The 22523-nt window shown below is 43.8% G+C and overlaps 1 protein-coding gene across 1 annotated transcript; it reads left to right on the top strand.

Annotated features, from left to right (window-relative positions):
• The first annotated feature begins 8316 nt into the window (after nucleotides 1-8316).
• Nucleotides 8317-21006, top strand: Tm4sf20 (transmembrane 4 L six family member 20). The gene is made up of 4 exons (XM_048459319.3): nucleotides 8317-8549; nucleotides 13944-14009; nucleotides 18075-18226; nucleotides 20679-21006. Exons 1-4 carry the CDS (start codon nucleotides 8367-8369, stop codon nucleotides 20959-20961), a joined length of 684 nt encoding a protein of 227 aa, XP_048315276.3. The 5' UTR covers nucleotides 8317-8366; the 3' UTR covers nucleotides 20962-21006.
• The last annotated feature ends 1517 nt before the right edge of the window (nucleotides 21007-22523 follow it).

The following is a 22523-nucleotide window of genomic DNA, read 5'->3' as shown; positions in this document are numbered from 1 at the left end:
TAATAAAACGCTGATTGGCCAGGCAGGCAGTATAGGCAGGTCAACCAGACAGGAAGTAGAGGCGGGGCAATGAGAATAAGATAAGGCTAGGGAGGAGGAAACTCCTCTGGCACTCCTGCACAGACCACCAAAGAGGCAACATGTAAGCTGTCACACTGAGAAAGGTACTGAGCCCATGTGGCTAACATAGATAAGAATAATGGGGTAACATAAGTTATAAGAGTTAACAAGAAGCCTGACCTAATGGGCCAATCAGTTTATAACCTTATGGAGTCCTGTGTGTAATTTCTCTTTGGGATTTGCCAGCTGTTGGGGTACCGGGCGGGACAGAAGCCCCAACAAGCCGGCCCCCGTCATGTTACAGCAGTGTTTTTCTGTTCTTCTTCCTTTAGAAAACATTTAAAGGTGAGCCTGTGTGTGTCCTGAGCACGGCCTGCTCTCTGAGTCCTTGAGGCCATTCTATCCCTCATCCCAAATGCTCAGTACCTTTGTGTGCACACAGGCCTAGCCCAATCATGGGAAGAATTAGAGTATCAGTAAATTGAAAACCTACAGATTGGTGTCAAGTATTTTAGAGTGATGTATCTTGCTAACAGACTTCAATAAAAGGCACTCTATCCTTTGGCGTCTTCAAACATACTCTCAAAGCTACAGATGAAAGCAATAAGCAGCCAGGCAGTGGTGGCACATGACTTTAATCCCAGCACTTGGGAGGCAGGGGCAAGTGGATCTCTGTGAGTTTGAGGCCAGTCTGATCTAGAGCAACTTGTTCCAGGACAGCCAGGGCTAAACAGAGAAACCCTGTCTCAAAAGAAGCAAAACAAAACAAAAAACTAAACAAAACAAACAAACAAAAGAAATAAAGCGTTATGCAAATCTGCTGTAGGTTTTGGCAAAATAACAAAGGCAACTGAATTTAACACCATTGTATTTTGTCTAGGTGATCAGTTAATGGCATAGGATACGGAGATGAGAAACTGGGAAACAATTATACTCAATTTTGGCTGTGTGTGATGGGGCATTCCTGAAATCCCAGTGCTCAGGAGGGTGAGGCATGCAGATGGGATGTTCCAGACCATCCTTGACTACATTGTGATACCCTGCCTAAAAAAATATACATAATTAGCTGACTATTATATATTTGTTTCAGAATGTTTTCCTTACTGCCATTTCAGAAACATTATTAATTATCTATAAAATTGAGATTTAAAGATTTCTTTGTAGTGTGTTGAAATGACCTAATAGAAAAATAATATAAAATAAAATTAAAATAATATGAAGTAGAATAAAACAAAAATAAATTAAATTAAATTAAAATGAAATTGAATTTATATTTAAACTATATAAAGTTTTCATGTATTTTCATCAAGAGGACAAAGGAAGATATTTGTCACATGCTTCGAAGTGTGTATCATCTTTAAGATTGGTATGGTGTAACAGGAGGGGCTTGTTTGTTGGGGTTTTTGTCCTGCCCAGTTCCCACAGCTGGCATGTCCCAAAGAAAATCTCACAGAGGTCTCCATAAGATTATCAACTGATTGGCCCATTGGCTCAGGCTTTTTATTAGCTCTTATCACTTATATTAACCCATTATTCTTATCTATGTTAGGCACATAGTTTGGTACCTTTCTCAGCAGGGCAGATCACATCTTGCTTCTTCTGTGATCTAGACAGGACTGGGAGGAATGGGCTTCCTCTATTTCTTATATGTTTACTTTTTGGTGCTTTGACACAGGGTTTCTCTATATCTTTGTCCTGGAACTCAGGCTGTAGACCAGGCTGTCCTTGAACTCACAGAAATTAGCCTGTTTCTGCCTCCCAAGTGCTGGGATTAAAGGTATTCACCACGACACCTTGAATTCACAGAACTCTATCTGCCTGTGCCTCCCAAGCTTTGGGATTAAAGGTATGTAACAATACACCCAACTACTTTCTTTCTTTCTTTCTGTTCTATTTTAAGGACTTTAACCTTTTTATTTTCTCTTCCAAGCTAGGATATATTTTTAACAAACAGCAAACCACTTAGAGTTGTTTTTTTTAAAATCTATCTTTACTGTATATCTCTCTTGCTCTGACTACACGAGTCTTTAATTTTATTTAACATGGGTAGGATTAAAGCCGTGGCTTTGATGGCTGGATCCATTCCATTCCTTAGCTTTATGAAATTCCAGCCTCATGGCAGAGGTACCAGCTTTAGCCATGTTTATTGCCACAACTCTATGGCGTTTCAAGGTCCACTCCAGCTAGCAAGCTGCAGCAGTGTCCTCACAAACCACACTCATATGCTCTGTAGTCGGATCGCCTGCCTGAAAGAGTCAGAGTTAGCCCTGGCAGGACAGCCCAGAAAGCCATTTAGTGTCCGTTTACTGCTAAATAAAAAATCAATGACGTATTTTCTAAAGTCATATTAGACTTAAATGTGAACAAATTTAAACAAAATGCAAATTGTTTAATGTTCAAAGTGCTATTCATCTCTGATATGAGGCAGCTCTGGTCTCCACAAGGACACTGGGGCAGCCGGAAAAACGTAGGGAAGCTCAGCACCAGTAGGCAAATGCGCACTGGCCACTACTCCCCGGAGATGAACATTTACTACTCCTGCTTTCAGAAGGACTCGATAGTCTCTCCTGTCTCCTTAAAGATTTCTGTCACAGCCTTTCCAACCCAGAAATAGTTGATCACAAACATTGTGCTGTTTAGAGAGAGGCATCTCTGGTATGAAATCATGGAGGGAAAGTACACCTCCCGGAACTCGGCTGTGTGACCTGCATGGCAAATGGACAAGGCTGAGCCTTGATCCTTGGAGACAGAGAAGCTTTCATGGTTTTATGTGGTGTGTGTGTGTGTGTGTGGTGTATGTGTGTTTTTGAGTCTGCATGTGTGTGTGTGTGTGTGTGTATGTGTGGTATATGTGGTTGCATGTGGTTGCATGTGCATTTACACGAGAAGATACATGTACCTTTCAGGATACAGAGGCCAGAGGAGGACATCAAGTGTATTGCTGCTGTTCTAACACTCCACGTTACATCTTTGCATGGGGTCTCTCACTGAACCAGAGTTGGGTTGGTAGCTAGTAAGTCCCAGTTAGTCTCCTGTCTCTGGCCCCGATGTATGCACACTGTCAGCCATACCTGACTTGTTATGTGTGTGTTGGAATCCACACCCAGGTCCTTCTGTTTATACAGAAGTGGTCTCATTCACCGACCATCTCTCCACCCTTACCTTCACAGTTTTCCTTTGAATTTGATTTATTATTTGTTGGATTGTGATAAGTGAGATTCTGAAGCTCAGACGATACCCACTTCTAGGACACCCCTTACCTAGATTTGAGGGTGGTCCTGGATGCATGTGAATGTCTTTGATGATTAAAGAGTCATAGCATGTGGAGGCCTCTGTCATAGCCCGGGGGACAAATGTCTCTAAGACAGGGCTTAGCACTGGGCACTGAAATGACCTGCTTGCAGGGATGCTAGGGCTGCAGGGCAGGTGTCTGCAGGGGTGTGGCTAACCTAACAGGGGAGATTTCCCTGTACCACGTTCTTGGTTGTATTCCACAGGTCTTCTAATACTGTTTTGTTTTTTTACTATTTTCACTGCCCCATTTATAATTTCATAGTCCGGCACTACACCAAGGGGAAGACCGGCTTACACGGTCAGGGGGCACAAAACCGTGGGCTAGATATGTGGCTCACTTGTACAATTAGAAGTCACATGGCAGACAGTGCAGCCGCAGCTACAGGTGATGGTGGCATTCTGGAGGTCTGCTTCCAGCTAACTTTTGAGGTGACTTTTATTATTACTCTTAAACAAAAAAGGTCTTTGCCTCTTTATTCTTTACTCTGCTGGAATCAAACCCAGCTACTGCATAGGACAGTCATTTGCATGCAGATTCTGCAGATGCTTTGTGACCTCTGGTTGGCAGGTCCTTGAGAAGAGTTTCCTGACATCATCTCAGCAGAAATCAGTGATGACATGCTAAGAACATGGGGAAGGGCTGGTCTCTGGACTCCAGTCATGCTAGGTTCAAATAATAACTTCAGAGTGAGACTCTCATTGTTTGGGCAGACAATAGTATGTAAATAACTCTTCCAGAGCCCAACAGTAAATGTTTTCAAAACAAAAACATTTACAGCTAAAAATAAGCTGTTTGTGAGGTTTGCAGTCTGTAAGAAGGAAGTCAACCTCGAGTGCTGAAGAATTGCTGGAGGAAGCTGAGGAAAACAATAGAAGTCACATGCTTGGTTATGCTTGCCCAAAGAGGTATATAAGCCCCGCCCCCAGCAGGAGAAGGCATCACATCTCCCTCTCCTCTCCTGAGTCTCTCTCCTCACTGTACCTGAGTCCTCTCTACTGACAACATGGGTTGTTGTGGTTGTGGCGGCTGTGGCGGCTGTGGCGGCTGTGGCGGCTGTGGCGGCTGTGGCGGCTGTGGCGGCTGTGGCGGCTGTGGCGGCTGTGGCGGCTGTGGCGGCTGTGGCGGCTGTGGCGGCTGTGGTGGCTGTGGTGGCTGTGGAGGCTGCAACAGCTGCACCACCTGCAGGTGCTACCGGGTTGGCTGCTGTGGTGGCTGCTGTGGCTGCTGTGGTCGCTGCTGTGGCTGCTGTGGCTGCTGCACCCCTGTGGTCTGCTGCTACCGCCGCACCTGCTGCCGCTCCTGTGGCTGTGGTTGTGGGAAGGGCTGCTGCCAGCAGAAGTGTGGCTGCAAGAAGCAGTGCTGTTGCTAGGATGACTGCTGGCCTCTGGGGAGCTGATGGTAGGATCCAGGTTCATATACTTATATATTATATACATACACACATGCATGCATTAGACAATATGCTGTAATCTTTTCATTTCACCTACATATCAAGCTGTGAGTCTTAATAGAAATATACCTTATTAGAAAGAAGATAATCAGTCTGTGCTCTGTTGGGGACACCAAATCATGGATAATTAAGTCAGCGTCCCTGAATCATGTTCATTTATCTATGAAATAATAAAGTTGAGTTCAGAATCGCTAAAGATTTCTTCAAATTTAATAGTAGATACATCTTGATTTCTGAAAACTGACTCATATCCATTCCACATTTACCCTTTGAAGATTTATTTTCTGTCTATACCTGATACTGCCATCACATATATATCTTGAAGTCTGGGAGCATTATAATGTATTTGCATTTTAAAACTCCAGCACCAATTGTATTCTGCATTGTAATGAAAGTAGGACAAAGTTTATGAAGATCCAGAAAATTCACATTGATGATCTCAACTGAACGTAAGAATGTATCCTAAGCTGGGAGGTGGTGATGCATGCATGCCTTTAATTGCAACATTTGGGATGCAAAGGCAGGTGGATTTCTGAATTTAAGGCTAGCTTGATCTACAAAGTGATTCCCAGGACAGCCAGGATTGTTACACAAAAAAGCCCTGTCTTAAAAACTAAACTACTACTACTAATAATAATAATAGAAAAAAGAAAAAAATGTTTTATATTATTTTGAAATGTTTACCTTTGATGAAACACCTGTACTTATAAATCTTCTAACATTGATTGTATATTCCATGTGTTTTAACTTTAAAATGTTCCTGTTTTCCCTAATAAAATTTATCAATAAAACAATGGAAAAGTATTGTGTTTCACTGTCTTTGGTTTGATTTTCTTGCTGACTGTTGGAACTGATGTTTTGGGAACACAGGTTGCAATCTCCAGGAAGATTATAAGACAGACAAAGGTTAGCTGGGCAATGGTGTCACACACCTTTAACTCCAGAACCTTGGGAGGCAGAGGCAGACGGATATCTGTGAGTTCAAGGCCAACCTGGTCTATAGAGGTAGGTTCAAGACAGCCAAGGCTACACACAGAAAAACCTTGTCTCAAAAATAGCAACAACAACATAAAGATAGCCAAAGTCTGACACTGAATATAACAGGGTAATGCAGACAAATAGACACAATGACATAGAGTGAGTCAGCAGAAGGTTTCCTGGTTGACGTCACTAATCCTGGTTAAGACCTGGCTTGTCACCATGTGACCCCTTTACCCAGAGTGGAACTTCAGAGACATGATAGAACAGAGAGTAGGAGCTGGAGAGTCCTACCTTGTTTTAAAACTTTCATGTCATTCTAGGCTCACAAGCCTAAATTTGGTTCAGATGTTTTCAAAGCATCTGATGTTTTCTCCTAGATGCAACGGCTATGGTGATGATGGTGAACTGTCTTGCTCCTTATCCGCTTCTGTGTCTTTTTAGTTGTCCTTCCTGTACAACAAAGACGTTACTTTCTCCAGGGTCTTCTACATCTGGAATTTAGATTGGCAATGATTAGGTGAACCTTTGAGAAATACAAAACAAAGGCTGTCTTCTTGCTCCTGTCCATGGCTGTTGAAAAGGCACACGGTAGACACAGGATCGCCTGTGTTTCATGGCTCCAATGGCAGTTTCATAGTCCTCAAGATGCAGTTGAAATGAGAGTGGTGAGGTCAGGGTTCCAGGGTTCATTCACCAGCCTGGGGCATTTCGTGGGGTGCAGTGGTCTCTAACCTGCACCTAAACTGGAGTGCATTTGAACTTGATCGTTCCATTTCTCTGCCTTTCCGAAGGCAGCAGAGCTAGCAGCTCCCTTTTGAGAGTTCCATTGTCATGTACTGGGAAGGCGTCCTGCAGACAAGCAAAGCCCCCAGGCTTTCCTTTTGGCCTTTTAAAGCAATTTTTGCAGGCAGAATCTTTCTCAAAAGCATCTCTTTTTACTTAATACAGCCAGAAGAATTTCTACTTGTTCGTGTGTGTGTGTGTGTGTGTGTGTGTGTGTGTGTGTGTGTGTGTGTGTGTTTGACTGTCATGGTTGTAAAAATGCTTTTCTCATCACTTTCTGGTCAAATTTTAGCCATTTTCAGAACCTGATGGAACACTGGTTTCTAGCCCGTTTGAATAAACTACTTCCAACTGAACATCTGGCCTCCTGCTGGTTTTGTTTTGCCATGCCCATGTGCCAACCAGGGTACTTACCAATAACTGGCTTTCGTAGCTTTTGGTTTTAGCCCTTTGGGTTGCAGAAAAATAGAAACTCACTAAAATGTATGGGGCGGTAGGACAAGTCTATAGCCGGTCTTTGTAAGGTAGAAACCAAGATGCAGAAAGCCAACGAGTAGAGCACCTCCTCTCCAACCACATGTTTTCTCCTCCCCCTGCCCGCTGTAAATCCAGTGGCTTCCACCACTGTAGTCCATCACCGCCTCCAGTAGTATCGGTGGAATCTGCGTTCTGGGAATAGAAGGAGGGTTTTATAGATAGAGCTGAATGACGTTTGCGTGTTTCTTCTGGATGTACTCATTTGAATTTTACTACCCACTCGTACGCAGGTGTCGCCGCCTAATGACTCATCTTTCAGAAATAGAGCAGGCCAGTTTCGGTAATCATGAAAGCAGAGGCCATCGCTGCATCTTAAAACACGGCCTCAGAACATGTGGGAGCCTGGATCCAGAGGCTGCTGCGGCTCCTCTGTGCCCCTTTGGGGACCACCATCCGTACAGCCTCCCTGGGACTATGGCGGCTACTCAGGAGGAACAAGCACTTTCGCCTCTGAAGCTTCTCCCTACTGGTTGAGACTTTCCATGACAGGCTCACAAGCTAGGAGTAGAAGAGAACACGGAGCCACAGTCTAGAAAGAGAAACTGTGGTACATGGTTCACGGTTTGAATAAAGCCAGACACCACCATCTCTGCTCCCCTCTCGCCCGTTACTTTTGTCACGGTTTCCATATTTGGCCACTTTCCTTCTAAGGACATCAGCCAGACTGCCCAGATGTCATAGGCGGGTTGTGTGCAGTTTATCTACTTTATACAGCCCCCAAAATGCTGTACGTGGGCAAACCGCGCAAAATGGAACTCTAATGTTTAGAATAACCAGGAATATTTGTAGAGGAGAAATTTTTTTCCCTAATCTCATACATCTTCACATTCTTGCTGAATAACTCCAAAAGTAAGAATACTTCATACATAATTACATCAACACATGAAACGTAGCTTATTCTAATTGCATAGACTTGTCTCTTGACATCCTAGAAGGCATTTCAGAAGGAATATTTTGGAGGACTTATGCCAAACAAGTCCATTTTTGTCAGTTTTGGCTCACGTATATTCATGTGTAAATTCACCACTTAGCAATCATCAATTTTTTTTTCTACCTGTTTTCCTTCATCCCATGATAATATAAAATGATTATTAGTTCCCGTCATAATCCTCATAAAATCCTGGCAGATTGGACTCTGAACTGTTTCTCGCAATTCATTTTTCAGAAGTGCTAAACTTTAACCAGACATTGGGATAAAAGGCCAGGCAGCTACGCGAGCCCAGGCAGTTGGAGGACATTTTTAACGGCACCAGGACAACCATGACGTGCTGCGAGGGGTGGACATCCTGCAATGGCTTCAGCCTGCTGATTCTGATCATTCTAGGAGTGGTTATTAATTGTATACCTCTGGGCATGAGCTTAGTGGACCGCGACTCGGCGTCCCTAAACCCCATCTCTTGCTATGAGTGGTGGTTCCCGGGAATTATAGGAGCAGGAGTGATGGTGAGTAATAGCTACTTGGCTTGACTTGGAGAGGGGTGAACTGGTTTTTTACCAATGTCTTTGACGTATGACTTTCAACCTTGCAGCCAACTACGTCTTCATATGATACAGTTAGGAAAATAGGTTATCATTGGTTTATGCTTTATATTGCGAAGAATGACAATTTACATAAGGAAAACTGTGGTCCATCCTAGGGACCTTAAGGCAAAAGCAAAAAGAGGTTGATGGAAGGTGGTGAGGTCATTACCTACTGCATCTCTTCACAGGCAGGATGACAGTTCTGAATTTTCTTATTTAATAGTAAGGATGTTTTTCCTTTTCAATGTTTTTCTTTCTTTTATGTGGTACTGGGGATGGGACTCAGGGCACTACACAGTCTAAGCCACTGAGTCACACCCCCAGCTCTGTGGGGGCATCTTTTTAATCCATCGCCTCATCTTTTCCTTTGCCCCATTCTGATTTCCAAGCATATTTATAGAGAACACAGCAGCTGTGTGAAGTGGGCCAGTGGGAAGCACTCCTATGCATGGGCAGTCGTGGAGGTAGCACAGTGAGGCTTAGCCTGCTTCTCAAGGGAGTCAGCCTAAGGCACACAGATCAAAATCCTGGGCCTCTTTTAGAAGCTGCTTTGGCCATGGTCATGGTGTTTTATCACCGCCATCGAAAACACAGACTTTTTGCCTTTGCTCTTACATAGATCCCAGAATGCCACAGAAAGCTTCAGAGCTTGATGATAGTGAATGGACCTTCTCTGTTGAAAGTTGGTGTGGAGTGGTACAGCAAGGCCTCTAGAGGGCTCTCAGGAGGGAGCCAGCCAGCCAGAGCCGAGTCTCCTTTACATTTTCTCCCAGGGATTCTGATGCAGCCGATCTGTGTAGAACCCATTTGTAGGACCCAGTCTTTAGATCTGGAAGAATCTGAAAGACAGCATGCCTGTCTCTGACACATTACCGCAACCAAGCCATGTATCCCAGGGCTCTGTTTGGGTATCTGTGTCATGGGATCAGGACGCTGAAATGGACAGTTCAGCACCTAGGAGCTTCCTTTTATTTGCCCTATCATTTGTATAGTGCATCAGTGGGTCTAGTTAGTGCCAGAGAAATAAGCTTCTGAAAGAGAGAGAGAGAGAGAGAGAGAGAGAGAGAGAGAGAGCACTGTAATCGTTGATATTACTAGGGTTTTCGCAAATAATGAAACACTGAAGTAACTTTTAAAGAAATTCAGAACATAAAAGAGAAGTTCTCTACTTGGATCACGAATTGGAGGAAGTGTCTTACACCTTCCCCATTTCACTTTTTCTTTCTCCTTCTCTACGCACACCCCATGATCTCGTGGGTGCTTATGAGTGCACAAACATGCCCAGCTTGGAATCAATCTATTTATATATGTGTGTTGTATGGACAGCGGCAGGCAGTGGTGAGCCTTCTGATGGATGTGGGTGCTGGGATCCAAGTTTGTGTCCTTCATAAGAGCAGTAAGTGTTCCTAATGCCTGAGTCATCTCTCCTACCTGGGGGTCACTGATTCCTAGTGAAGATCAGTTTCTTGCTACTGGGCTTCTCCGTAAGCTCACACAAAGACATTCTTAGAACTGAGGGCTGGGCCACACATGTGAAGCTCTACCACCGAGAAGGCTGAGGTCAGAGGATTAAAAGTCTGAAGTCACTTGGTCTGTATGACACTGGGTCTCAAAAAACCCAACCCAACAAAACATCCAAAACAGTCCACCAACCAAAACAAAACAAAAATCCTACGCAACAACACCTCTAAGGCCACAGTATATCAAACATTATATATTACACTGTGCCCTTTGAACCCATCTGGCATGGCAAAGACGTTGAAAAGCCTTTCCCAGAGATTGATGGCTTCTTCTTCTTTGCCGACAGGAGTGATCTAGCCGTCTGTTTCAGGTAGGCACAGCCGCAGGAAAAGCTTTTTTGCAAAATCTGGGCTATCTCTTCCAACTGCTGTGCCAGGTCGCTTCCAGGCTGAACAGTGTGAAGCAACGGCAAAGCATCAGGCCTGCATCCCGGCTTCTAGAAAGGCTCTCTCAGAGTTGAGCAGGGCTGGCCTCCTCTGTGCCTGATGTAAACAGAATCAGAAGGCAGCCAAGAGCATCAGAGCCATGGCTGCAAAGCTTCCAGCACTGTCCCAGCTGAGATAAGCTGTGTGGGGAAATCTAGCTATCTCCTGATATGCGTTGGTAGTGCTCAAACCACAGGAGAGGATATTTCAAAGATTTGCTACAAGTATGAAAGAGCACAAGGTACCACGCTGTCTAGTTTCAGCTCCACGACCACCTGGGCTGCAGCTATCTCTTCTCCTTTACAGACCAGGGAACAGAAGACTGAGAACGTTCACAAGGTCACACAATGGGTGTGAAGTCCAGTTCTAGATTTATCTAATGCCAAAGCCAGTTAAACACCATCAGCCTCAGTCCCTGTCCCAGGCCCACAGGGGTCAAAGGTAAAAACCCATAAAGTGAGAGGACCAGGAAGCTGAATCACAGAAAAGGATACATACCTGCGAAAGGCTTCCTGAGAATCTGGACTCCTTGGACCACAGCTGAGTCGACCTTGCTTCCCCGATAAATATTCACCAGAGATTATTAAAGCATCAAATGCATGGAAACATGGGATGCTCCCCATAGGAAGACCCTCAGGTGGGAAGTGAGCCCACAAGCAAACAGGTAGGGGACAGCAGCGCTTGGAAGGCAAGCATATTGTCGTGATCCTGGGCTGCACACAGAAGGAGGAAGCATATCTTTGTAGCGGGAGTTATGTCCTTTGTGACGTCTCTCAAGATTCTGGCTTCTGCAGGGAAGTCTGTAGAAAAAAAAAAAAGGCTAAGTGTGCTGAGCATATAGTCCTGGCCCTTAAATCCTTCGGACATTGCTACATTTCAAATTGGGATCACTACAGAAACGGGGAATTTTACAGGAAATTGCATATGATAGAAACTCTGGGGCTCATTACTGATTACTTGATGAAGTCATTTATGGTTTTGGAACCAACCCAAATCAGAGGCGAACTTGTTTATCGTTTGAAACTATAACCAAGAAAAGCATCTCGTAGTTAATCATCCTGAACATTATTACTAAGGGAGGGGGCGTCAATATAAATGTCACGTGATTAAGCATTAAAACCATTTAAAAATGTTCCCTGAAAAAGTCTAAACAGAAAAGCCCTTTTATTTTATATAGAGTTAATTATAAGCTGGCTCTTAATCACGCTTTTTATTGACTTTACTCATGACGTCAGGGCAATTTGTCAGTCAGTTATTAAAGTCTTAGTGGAGGCGGACGACTGCAAGTCAAACAGATGAGATTGCATCCAGAGCCTTTACAACACAGAGCCTCTGTGTTCATGCTGAGCTGTGGCTTTGCCTTTGCATGTTGCCTTCATGTTCAAGAGCCTGGAAGATTCCCCAAAGCTTGACATCTGTCACAGTTTCCTAACTGTCTATGGTTCTTGTGCACCTCCTTGATGAAACGGTACCATGTCTAAAACTGGTAGAAAGCATGGGTTCCCGCCAAGAAAATGAATAGTAATTACTTATACAAACAGGAGGAGCAAGACTGAATTTCATAAAAGAAAAAAAAAACTCATGGATTTAAATACGCTTAGGAATTACCAACTCTGCAACCCTATCGTTTCTATGCAAGTCCATAGATACTATGCAAATGAATAGGGTTCCAATAAACCTTTATTTATAAAATGAAGGGACAGGGGTGGGGAGTGCATGTTCACCAGTTCCTATTCTATGTGATTTGTTATGTAAGATCAGAAAGTAATGTCTTCTGGAACAACCAAAAAAAAAAAAGCAGAACGTATAAACGCTGACAAAGATCTCTTCTTCCTTTTCTTCTTTCAGCTATGCACAGGGTGGTTGGGAAACCATATGTATGCATGACTTCTGAATTGGAAAGGCATCAGTATTTAATGTATAAGCAAAGCCTGGCAACAAGCCAAAGAGACATAGAGTCAGCACAGGATAAGATGGGGTGACATGTGTTGGGAAAGCTGCCTTGTGAGAGGCATAAATCTGTTCTAGAAAATACAGAGGTGGATGCGGCTTTGGAAGACAATGGGGGAAGGAACTGTTAGAAGGAGCGTGCCCTGAACAAAGGTGGTGGGGTTCCGGCGACCAGAATGAGGGGCTTTATGAATTTTAAGGATCCACTGATGTGAAGGCAGGGATCAAGAGTTTAGCTTTGGCTCTGAACTCTCCAACTTTCTTAGGCAAGTTCCTCAAACTGGCTCCACCTGTTTTGACAGTGGCAAAATGGGGGAGGGAGATAGGACAAACATTAGTGCTACGTCAGAGGACTGTTATGGGGGTGACACAAACCAAAACACGCCCAGTTCTAATAACGTCTGATATGTAGTTACAGAGCCTGGCCATGCTAGCAAAGCAGAATGGTAGGGGAACCAATCCAGGGCAGCCGGGTTGAGCTGGCAAACACCTTCAGTCAGCGCTAAAAATTCACAAGTGAAAGGAAGCAACCAACATTCTGTCCCTTGACGCTGCAAAACTCCTACTAAGAGCTTCCGGTCATAGCTGATGCCTAATTCTTTTTAAAAATCGAAAACTAACTCTTAAGAATGTGATACAGTTTACAGTTTACAACTCTCCTTAGCGCTCGGCAGGGAGTTCGAGGCCAGCCTGGTCTACATAGCAAGATCTTGTCTCAAACAAAGAAACAAACAAAAATCCCCAAGACTACTAAACATCAGTGTAAAGCAAAAATCAGGCGCAGAAAAGAGCACATGGAACCAAACTGTCGTTCTGACACATAAGCTGGAGGAGACTAACAAGACGCTGGAGGCCAGGGGAGAGGAAAGTGAGGCTCATGGGAGCGACGGTGAATCGGTCCCTGCCAAACGCCGGGCAAACAAAATGTCAATTTCTTTCTTCCCCAATTGACTTGTTTAATTTATGGGAAATTAGATATGAATGTTAATTTTTTTCTTTCCCAATTGACTTGCTTAATTTATGGGAAATTAGATATGGCTGCAGGTTATAGTAACTCGAGGAGGAGAGGGAGGGGAGAGATAACAGGAGAGAGAAAGAAATGAGGAGTAGGAGAGAGAGGGTGACAAGGTAAGATTGGGGTGATAGGTGATAGAATCAATCCCTCTGAGACTCATGCATCAATAAGCCATCCTACTGTAGTTAAAACCCAGGAAACTATAGCTGCCTCTGAGTAAATGGGAGCCAGAAAGCTTCATAGCTACTATCAATCTTTACAGACCGATAAGGTTCACAACACAAGGATCTTGCCAGATTTCCTCTTTTGTCCTCCGGAGCCCTGAATTCTGCCCGAGGGGCAGTCCATGGGTTTTCATCAGGTAAGAAGCAATAGCACTCATCTTTCCTTTAATGTTCCTTCCAGGCCATCCCAGCAACAACTATGTCGTTGGCATCCAGAAAAAGAGCATGCTGCAACAACAAGACTGGGGTGAGTAAGGGGCGGTGGGCTTGGAAGCGGAAGTACATTATCAGCCCACAGCACCCGAGCCATCAGCATCTGCTGGGCCTCGGTCCTGGACAAATGTTGTTGGGGTTTGTTAAATAGGCATGTAAAGAATGAGAAGACAGTTTTTCTTTTCTCCTAGAGATTTAGCTTTGAACCAGGCAGTGGTAGCACAAACTTTTAAGCCCAGCATTTGGGAGGTAGAGGCAGGTGGATCTCTGTGAGTTAGAGGCCAGCCTGGTCTTCAGAACTAGTTCCAGGACAGCCAGAGCTTTTACACAGAGACCCCCCCACCAAAACAAACAAACAAACAAACAAAAAACAACAGCAAAGACGTCTAGCTTTGGAACTAGCCTTTGATCGTTTCCTCAACCTTCAGTTCACCTAAAGAATTCGAAGTTTTTTAAATGAGGATTTCTGTCACAGCCAGAACTGTAATCAATTTCACAACACTAACACGCTTGTTTGAGTAGTGTATAAACTACTTGGGGCAAACGCATCCTCATGATTTTACTGCATGTTCCTAGCAAATGAAATGTGTGTTTGCTAAGTTAATCGCTCTTACCTCAGATATTATTTGTTCTTAAAGGAGACATCAATTATTTTTCAAACATTTAATACCTACCATATTTAATCCCTCAAAACCCTAACATGGGCAATGGTCAGGTCTTAGTTTATTTTAATTAATAATTAATTGATGGAGAAATTTTTTAAGACAAATTCTATACAGTCCTGGCTGTCTTGGAACTCACTATGTAGACTGGGTTGCAGAGATGCACCTGCCTCTGTCTCCTGATTGCTGAGATTAAAGGTGTGTGCCATTATACCTGGGAGATCTCGTTGTTGACCAAGACACTGCTGGTCAGAAAAAAAAAAAAAAAGGAATAATTCACCAGGGTAACACAGTAAATATTTTTCTAATCTAAACCCACCAGACCACCAATTTCAGCCCTTACACTATTTATATCATGAACAGAACCCTGGGGTCTAATTCTTCAAGACAGGGGCAGACCAATGACAAGCACCCATACCCATTGCATGGGGCTGAGCTCAGCAGAAAGGTTTTAAATCCATGGTTCTCATTCAGATGAGAACACACACAGATCTAGGGAGATTTCAGACTTGTGAGCACCGAGTGGATCCCAAGATTTTGCATGTGTCAATCTTCAGAAGCACTGGGTGACTGCAGCATAGGGTGGGGAAGAGCCATTGTCCTAAAGCGGATAATGTCCCAGACAGCATAGGTTGTGTTATAACGTCTTTAAAAATTATTTCATGTATGTGTGTGTTTTGCCTGCACTTGTGCCCATACCTGTGGAGGCCAGAAGAGGTGTGGGATCCCCTAGAACTACAGTACAACTACAGAGGTTGAGCTGACACATCTGGGGCTTCCGAAAGAAAAGCAATCACTTTTAATTACTGAGTCATCTCTCTCTCTCTCTCTCTCTCTCTCTCTCTCTCTCTCTCTCTCTCTCTCTCTCTCTCCTACTCCTGGCATTCTCTGTTTATCTAGGATTACAATACTCACTTCAACTACGGCATTTTCAGTCTGACTTTGTTCCTGCTCCTTTACAAGTATTCAGTGTTAGGTTTTGGTTTCTACTGCCTGTCACTTTTGTTCCTAAGCTACCGTATCTTAGTGCAGATTGACCTCACTTCTGTGTAATACTCACAAATTCTCAAGACGTCCTGATTTACTTCGGATTCTTTGAACTTGAGAAGTAACCAACACATGACCTTGTTCTCAAATTAAATTTCTAATAACATTTTTTTGCATGTAGTTTTTTATTAAAAAAATCATCTTTTAAATGATCGATTAAGTTCTGTCTCTTTCAAGGATGCAAGCAGGTTGGGAGAGCCAAGCTATTTGTTGTTTTTCAGTTATGTCTCTGTGAATATGCACCCTGAGGTCGGAAGAGTGAGTTAGATCTCCTGGAGCTGGAGTTACAGGACGCGAGATAGCGGATGCTGGGAACTGAACTTGGGCCCTCTGAAGAGTAGTATGTGCTCCTCCCACTGAGCCATCTCTCCCTCCCTCAATGGAGCCACTTTTCACGCAGGCACTGGCTTTAAATTAGGAGGCCGTTTTGTTCACACTAATCTGAGTTATTTCCAGTTCCATCATGCTTGAGTAAAATCACGGGCCATTCAAAGCTGAGGATCTGCAAAGGCTGCTGGGGGTGGGGGCACGAGGCATTCTGTACCATTGCTGATGCTGTTAGTAAGATCACTTAAACAGTGATCGCCTGCTTATGTTAATGTCCTTAGCAATGTGTTCACTTGCCGGTAGTCAGGGGTTCAATCAAGTTATAGTTGGTGCCTTCTGGGTCTAGATGAGACCAAGGTGGCATGAAATTCTCCTCCTTCCTTGGCAGGGGGCACCAGGACTTTCTTCCAGCTGTTCCTGTTACTTCCCCCTATTTAATCGCTCTTTGCTTCCTTCCCCTTTTCTTTCTCAATATGATGACATTTCTCATTCACTTGAAGACTCCTCACTCTGAAACTGTGAAGCAAGGCTCCCTCATAGTGGCCAGTCAGAGACAACAGGCACGTCTCGAGGAGGAAATCTGGTAGCTTGCACAAGTCTCAGTAGTATTGGAGAATCAGGATTTACAGTTGATCCTAATCCCCTTTACTGTGCGCTTTCAGCTAAGGACACTAGGTGACAAGGACCTGGGCACCAGTATTTCCTAGACAGGTTTCCTAAAAGCTGTCAATCTCCTCCTTTTTAGTTTTCTCTTCCCCCAAACGAGAATACTGATAGATCTCCTAGGGTTGCTCAAGGATTGCATGAGGTAGCGCACTCGTGGTCCAATACCCTTCCACATACCTGCCTGGTCCTCGGGGGTCTGAAACACACGATGCTTAGGAACTAAGCGTTTCCCATCAGGGAAGGAAAGTCTCCTCTTGCTTCAGCTTTGGCTTTGAAATAATCGTATTCACTAACAACTTTGTGAAACATAAAAATTAGCTTTTTAGAAACACATTCAACATTTTTTTTTTACACCGAATTTCACACTCTGTTTGTGTGACCCAGATTCACAAAAGGCACAAATGTTCCCTCCATGGTATTTTCAACTGTGGGCAGATTTAGACCCTCCACCCGTATCCCAAAGGGTCACGTGGTATTGTTGAGACAGCTTTTTAGTTGTCATGCGGGACTGGGAGAATGAAGTGAGACTAGCATGTGCTGGGTGGAGATCAGGGATGCTGATGCATTCCACCCCACCTTGAGGAGGCCCCCACGGCAAAATGGCCACTTTGCTGTGCTCGCCTCCCTGCTGCTGACAGATAGGTTAAGGATGGTGGTCGCTGGCCACTTACAGCATTGGGAGCTAAGAGCCCAGGAATCAAAATTTAGGTGGCTAGGACCTAGTAGAGGGCCCAATGTGGTTAGAACTCTGTAGGAGGAAGGAGGAGACAGCTTCCAGTGAGCAGAAGGAACATAAAAGCCCAGGAGTAGAGAAGCTGAGATTTTTCCAGAGGCATTGGTAAAGTGCAATCACCTCTTGGCAACTGTAATTCAGCGGCAGACTTTGATCTCTGCCCCTCCCTTTCATAAATCCACATCTAATCAAACTGCAGCCTCAAGACCACACGGGGCTAGGGAGATGGCTCCCTCAGTAGTGTCTGACAAATGAGCCTGCAGCTCTGAGTTTGGATCCCTAGGACTCACCTGAAGGCTGGGTACAGGGGCACCCCCACCAGTATTAGAGGGGCAGAAAGGTCCGTGTGGGAGCTCACTGGCTGGCTAGCCTAGCAAAATGGTTGAGCTCCAGGTTCAGTGAGAGACTCTGTCTCAAAAATAAGGTGGAGAATGAAGTGATAACGGAGGATATCCAACATCAATCTCGTTCACCCCCCCCCCCCAACACACAGGCATGCGCAGAACACACCCACTCAAACATGTACAAGCACCACACAAATACATCATCTACAAATAAAGATTCTAGAAGCACAGACTGACTTGAGATTCTAAGTCCGACACAGTACTTCTGCGCGACCTGAAACAGCTGCAGGGCGTATGACGACGTGGGTTTTGTTTTCCAGATGTTCCTCTCGTCGCTTTTGAGCGTCATCACAATCGTCGGGGCTGTGTACTGCATGTTGGTGTCACTCCAGGCTCTTGCGGAAGGTCCCCTCGTTTGTAACTCTCAAGCCAACAGTACTGTCTCTTGTGAATTTTCGTTGAGAAACTTAAGGTGAGTAGTGTTTTGTCGCATTGCTTCATAGAGCTGCACCTACGTCCCGACTTCTCAAACATTCCTAGGGACTTGGTAAATTAATACAAATGGGTAACATCTCATAAGGAAGAGGAGGGGCTACACAACCCAAATGCGCCGGGTATGGTCTCTTCTAAAGGGTCTAGTTGATCTCAGGGGGCTTATACTTGTTTTGTAAAAATTCATGGTTATATTATATATTATATATTATGTGTATGTCTCATAATAGCTCTGTGAATATATACCTAATTTAAATCCTTGGGAATAGCCATGTGTGAGGGGAACATTTACTCTCCACATGTCTCCACTTTTTTAAAATTTAAATTTTATGCATATGAGTTGTTTTGCCTATATGGAAGAGCATCACATATGCAGTACCCATAGGGGCCAGAAGAGGGCACTGTACCTGGAATCGGAATTAAGACTGTTTTGAACAACTATGTGGATGTTGAGATCTAGACCCAGGTCCTCTACCAGAGCAACAGAGCTCTTAATTGCTGAACCATCTCCTCAGGCCCTAACTACTATTATTTTATCATCATCATCATTATCATTGTGTGTGTTCGTAAATGAGAAATCGATGGAGGCCCACAGGTGATAGATCCCTGTAGAATCAGAGCCATGGGCAGTTGGTAGCTGTAAGATGACCCTGGCTCGTGCTGAGAACTAATCTCTGGGTCCTCTGGAAGGACAGAATGAGCTCTAAACATCTGAGTCATCCAACTGGTCCCTAATTAACCACTAAATTTGTAAACCACAGATGCTTTCATTTTTTGTGTATGGTGCTCATGCATTTACGATGCCTGGTATGTGTGTGGACCGATGTGCACATGGGTGCCAACACATATGGAGGCCCGAGCTTGATGACAGATGTTCTCAATTTTCCTCCACTTTGTTTACCAAGGCAGGGTCTCTCAGTGAGCCCTGGGCCTGGTGACTCAGCTAGCCAGCCTGCTTCAGGGAATCCCTTGTTCCTGCCTCCCTGGTGCTGGGGTTACCGGTGGCCACTGGGATCACAACTCTGGTCCTTGGCTTTCACAGCTAGTGCTTATTCATGGAAGCACCATCCCAGCCCTTCCCTTCTGAAACTTAAAAAGATGAGTAAAACACAAGAAACAGCGGCTAGTAGATACCTGCGGTCATGCTAGGTACTTATAGACAGACATAAAAATATTTAAGTCATGTAGCAACACCTTACATTGGAAGTTACATATACATGGTCCGTTGAGACCAATCTATGGCTGAATTTTGGCGTAATTTGCAAAAGCAGGAAGACAAATTTAATTCATTAGCTACCTTTAGTTAGACATTTAATTAGGGAAATCCACCAGATTTAACTTTTTTACTTTTACGAATTGTTTTTACCTATTACCTACTTTTAAAAAAAAGTCTCTCAAAATTTATGTAGCAGCTATTGTGAACTAAACAAAATTCAGAGAAATTTCTTTACTAGTAAGGACAATTTCGACTCTTAGCCACAGCTACTGAACACATTTAACCATCGGGGAATGACGACAGCCTATCGATACAGCGGGTCACAGTCCAAGCTTTGAGGACAGTGGCACTCAGTCCTAGTCTTGCTGCTGAGGCCTACACAATAGGGCGATCCTACAGTCTCAGGCCATTGCAACAGTGTTGCGTATACTGTTATTTTCTCAGGTCCAAAGTCGGTTGTTGGGTATCTACTCCATTTTACTCTGATAAACAAAAAACAAGACAAAATCATCTTGAAACAGATGTGTTAGGACGAAAAACTTCTCCTTTTATGTTAGAAGGGCCATCTATCATTTTAATCAGACCTATCTGAAATATTGTGAATAAAAACCATCCATCTGACCTCAGAGCAGATCTAGGTGAAAACCGAGTGGTGTGTGTGTGTGTGTGTGTGTAAGAGAGAGAGAGAGAGAGAGAGAGAGAGAGAGAGAGAGAGAGAGAGAGAGAGAGAGATTGCTTTCCTACCTTTTGCAAATAGAAAGTCTTCACGGACAGGTTCAAAACCCGACACAGAGCTGGGCGGTGGTGGGGCATGTCTTTAATCTCAGCACTCGGGAGGCAGAGGCAGGCAGATCTCTGTGAGTTCGAGGCCATCCTGGTGTACAAGAGCTAGTTCCAGGACAGGCTCCAAAACTACAGAGAAACCCTGTCTCGAAAAACAAAGCAAACAAACAAACGAAAAATTCACAAAAATCACAAATACCTGACACTGTTGATATTTCTTTGCCCCCCCCTCCCATCTTATGTGGCTCACCTTAAGATCAGGTGTTCTACGGAGAATGATACAACATGTGCTAAGTGGGGTTTTAAAGTTAGGGCTATGCTTATGTGCTCAGAAAACCAGACTTTAGCTATGGTTTCTGTATACAACCTTTAAAAATGTATACTGGGTCTCTTTGTCAATAGGCACATTTAACCCTTCTCCCTTTCCTCCCAGTAACTTCCAGCCTGAATCCTTCAGTCTCCAGTGGTTCTTCGAAGACTCTTGTGTTTCTCCTACTGCTTCCCAAAACTTCAACATCAGTGAAATAATCAATAACTGGAGCGTTCCCAACTCTAACTCTGAAGAAGACAGACACAGGATTTTCCACTTCTCAGTATTTCTGAGTCTCCTGCTTGTTGGAATCCTCGAGCTCCTGTTTGGGCTCAGTCAGATCCTCATTGGTTTCCTTGGCTGTTTGTGTGGTGGTGTCTCTAGGCGAAGGAGTCAAGTTGTGTAGCTTAAAGGCTAATAAACTAAGATATTAGTACTTTGAATTTGAAAATCGCATTTCAAATATATGCTTTTATAAGTTCAATTATGGAGCTTCATCTGGAACGCTGAGTGGTTTTAGTGCAGAAAGTTCTTTTTGAAACCATCTCTGAAGCAACTTAAAAAAAAAAATCAACCTATCAAGCTGGACCATGGTGGCACACGCCTTTAATCCCAGCACTCAGAGACAGAGGCAGGCAGATCTCTGAGTTCAAGGCCAGCCTAGTCTACAGAACAAGTTCCAGGACATCAAGGACTACATAGAGAAACCCTGTGTGGAAAAGCCAATCAAAATCAATAAAACAAAGAAATCAGCCTTTCACATATAAAGCCTATTGTATATGTAGCACACCTCACCTGGAAATAAGTCATCAGCGGCTGATACTGGGGAGAAGTTAGTGAAGCTTTTTTTTTTTTTCCCCTGTGTATGTCGAAAAAACTTTTGCTAGACCTGATAATAGTTTGATGGTTATAGAAGTGGGTGTCTTGGTCTTAAGAAGCTGACAGAGAAACGCTGTACTTAGCTGACAGGCACATGGCAATTCACTCTACTCTGCCTTCCTACATCTTCTCATGGTTTACCGTAATACCGTGAAGAAAAAAAAAAAACCAGGCTTTTAAAAGTTGGTTTCTATTTATGCTGTTCTTTAAAAGGTAACAAGATGTATTTGCTGTATTAAAATGTTATGAAACAGAAAAAACGAAAAACCTACAATTTTCTGAATGTCATCCCTCCTGCAATTGATTTCAATTTTTATCTCAGCTTTACGGGGCTTATGACTTGGAAAGTGGGCGGGAGAGCTGGCTCCTCAGACAGGCGCTTGTTGCTCCTGCGAACTGAGGTTTGGTTCCCAGGGCTCACAGTGGCATGTCACAGCAGCCTGAAACTCCTCCAGCTTCCAGGGGCCCAGTGTCCTCTTCTAGACTCCAGGGCAACCAAGCAAACACAAACACAAATCAATCAGTCTTAGGAAGTGATTTCCGGAGTGAGCTAGACAGACGGCTCAGCACTTAAGAGTACTCGCTGCTCTTGCAGAGAGGACTTGGGTTCAAGTCCCAGTGTATACATGGTGGCTTACAATTGTCTCTAAATTCCAGAGGACCCGGAGCTCTATTCTGCCTCTGCGGGCAGCAGGCTCACATGCATTTACTTACATGGCAGGCAAAATACTTATAATAAATCTAAAAAAAAAAAGAAACCCGAACCAAAAAACCTTGACGGGAACTGAATTACAAACATTTACAAAAATTACAAACAATTACAAATGTCCACATAAGAGTACATCCAGAACTTGGAAGCCTTTTTCTAGCTCAAAATGCATCAAGACTTTCTCTCCAACCCCTCCCACCACCACCACTTAGTAATACTTGAAGGCTTAGCTTCAAGATATTTTTACCGTCTCCTGTGTACATGATCACAATTAACCAAGCCACACTCACCCAAGCCAGGAAGTTCTCCTGAAACATGAAGGAAGGTCTTTCTGTCTGTCTACCACAAAATTAAAAAGATTAAGAACCACTCCTTCCCAT

The sequence above is a fragment of the Myodes glareolus genome, chromosome 1, assembly GCF_982192425.1.
Source record: "Myodes glareolus chromosome 1, mMyoGla1.1, whole genome shotgun sequence".
NCBI lineage: Eukaryota > Metazoa > Chordata > Mammalia > Rodentia > Cricetidae > Myodes > Myodes glareolus.
Note: the sequence above shows the minus strand (reverse complement) of the source record. Positions and strands in the feature narration are given on the sequence as shown.

Bases quoted from the DNA above. Each gene is read 5' to 3' on its own strand.
- Tm4sf20 (XM_048459319.3), top strand. From the start codon at position 8,367: ATGACGTGCTGCGAGGGGTGGACATCCTGCAATGGCTTCAGCCTGCTG. The intron at 8,550-13,943 runs GTGAGTAATAGC...TGTTCCTTCCAG, and splicing joins TTATAGGAGCAGGAGTGATG to GCCATCCCAGCAACAACTAT. The intron at 14,010-18,074 runs GTGAGTAAGGGG...TTTGTTTTCCAG, and splicing joins GCTGCAACAACAAGACTGGG to ATGTTCCTCTCGTCGCTTTT.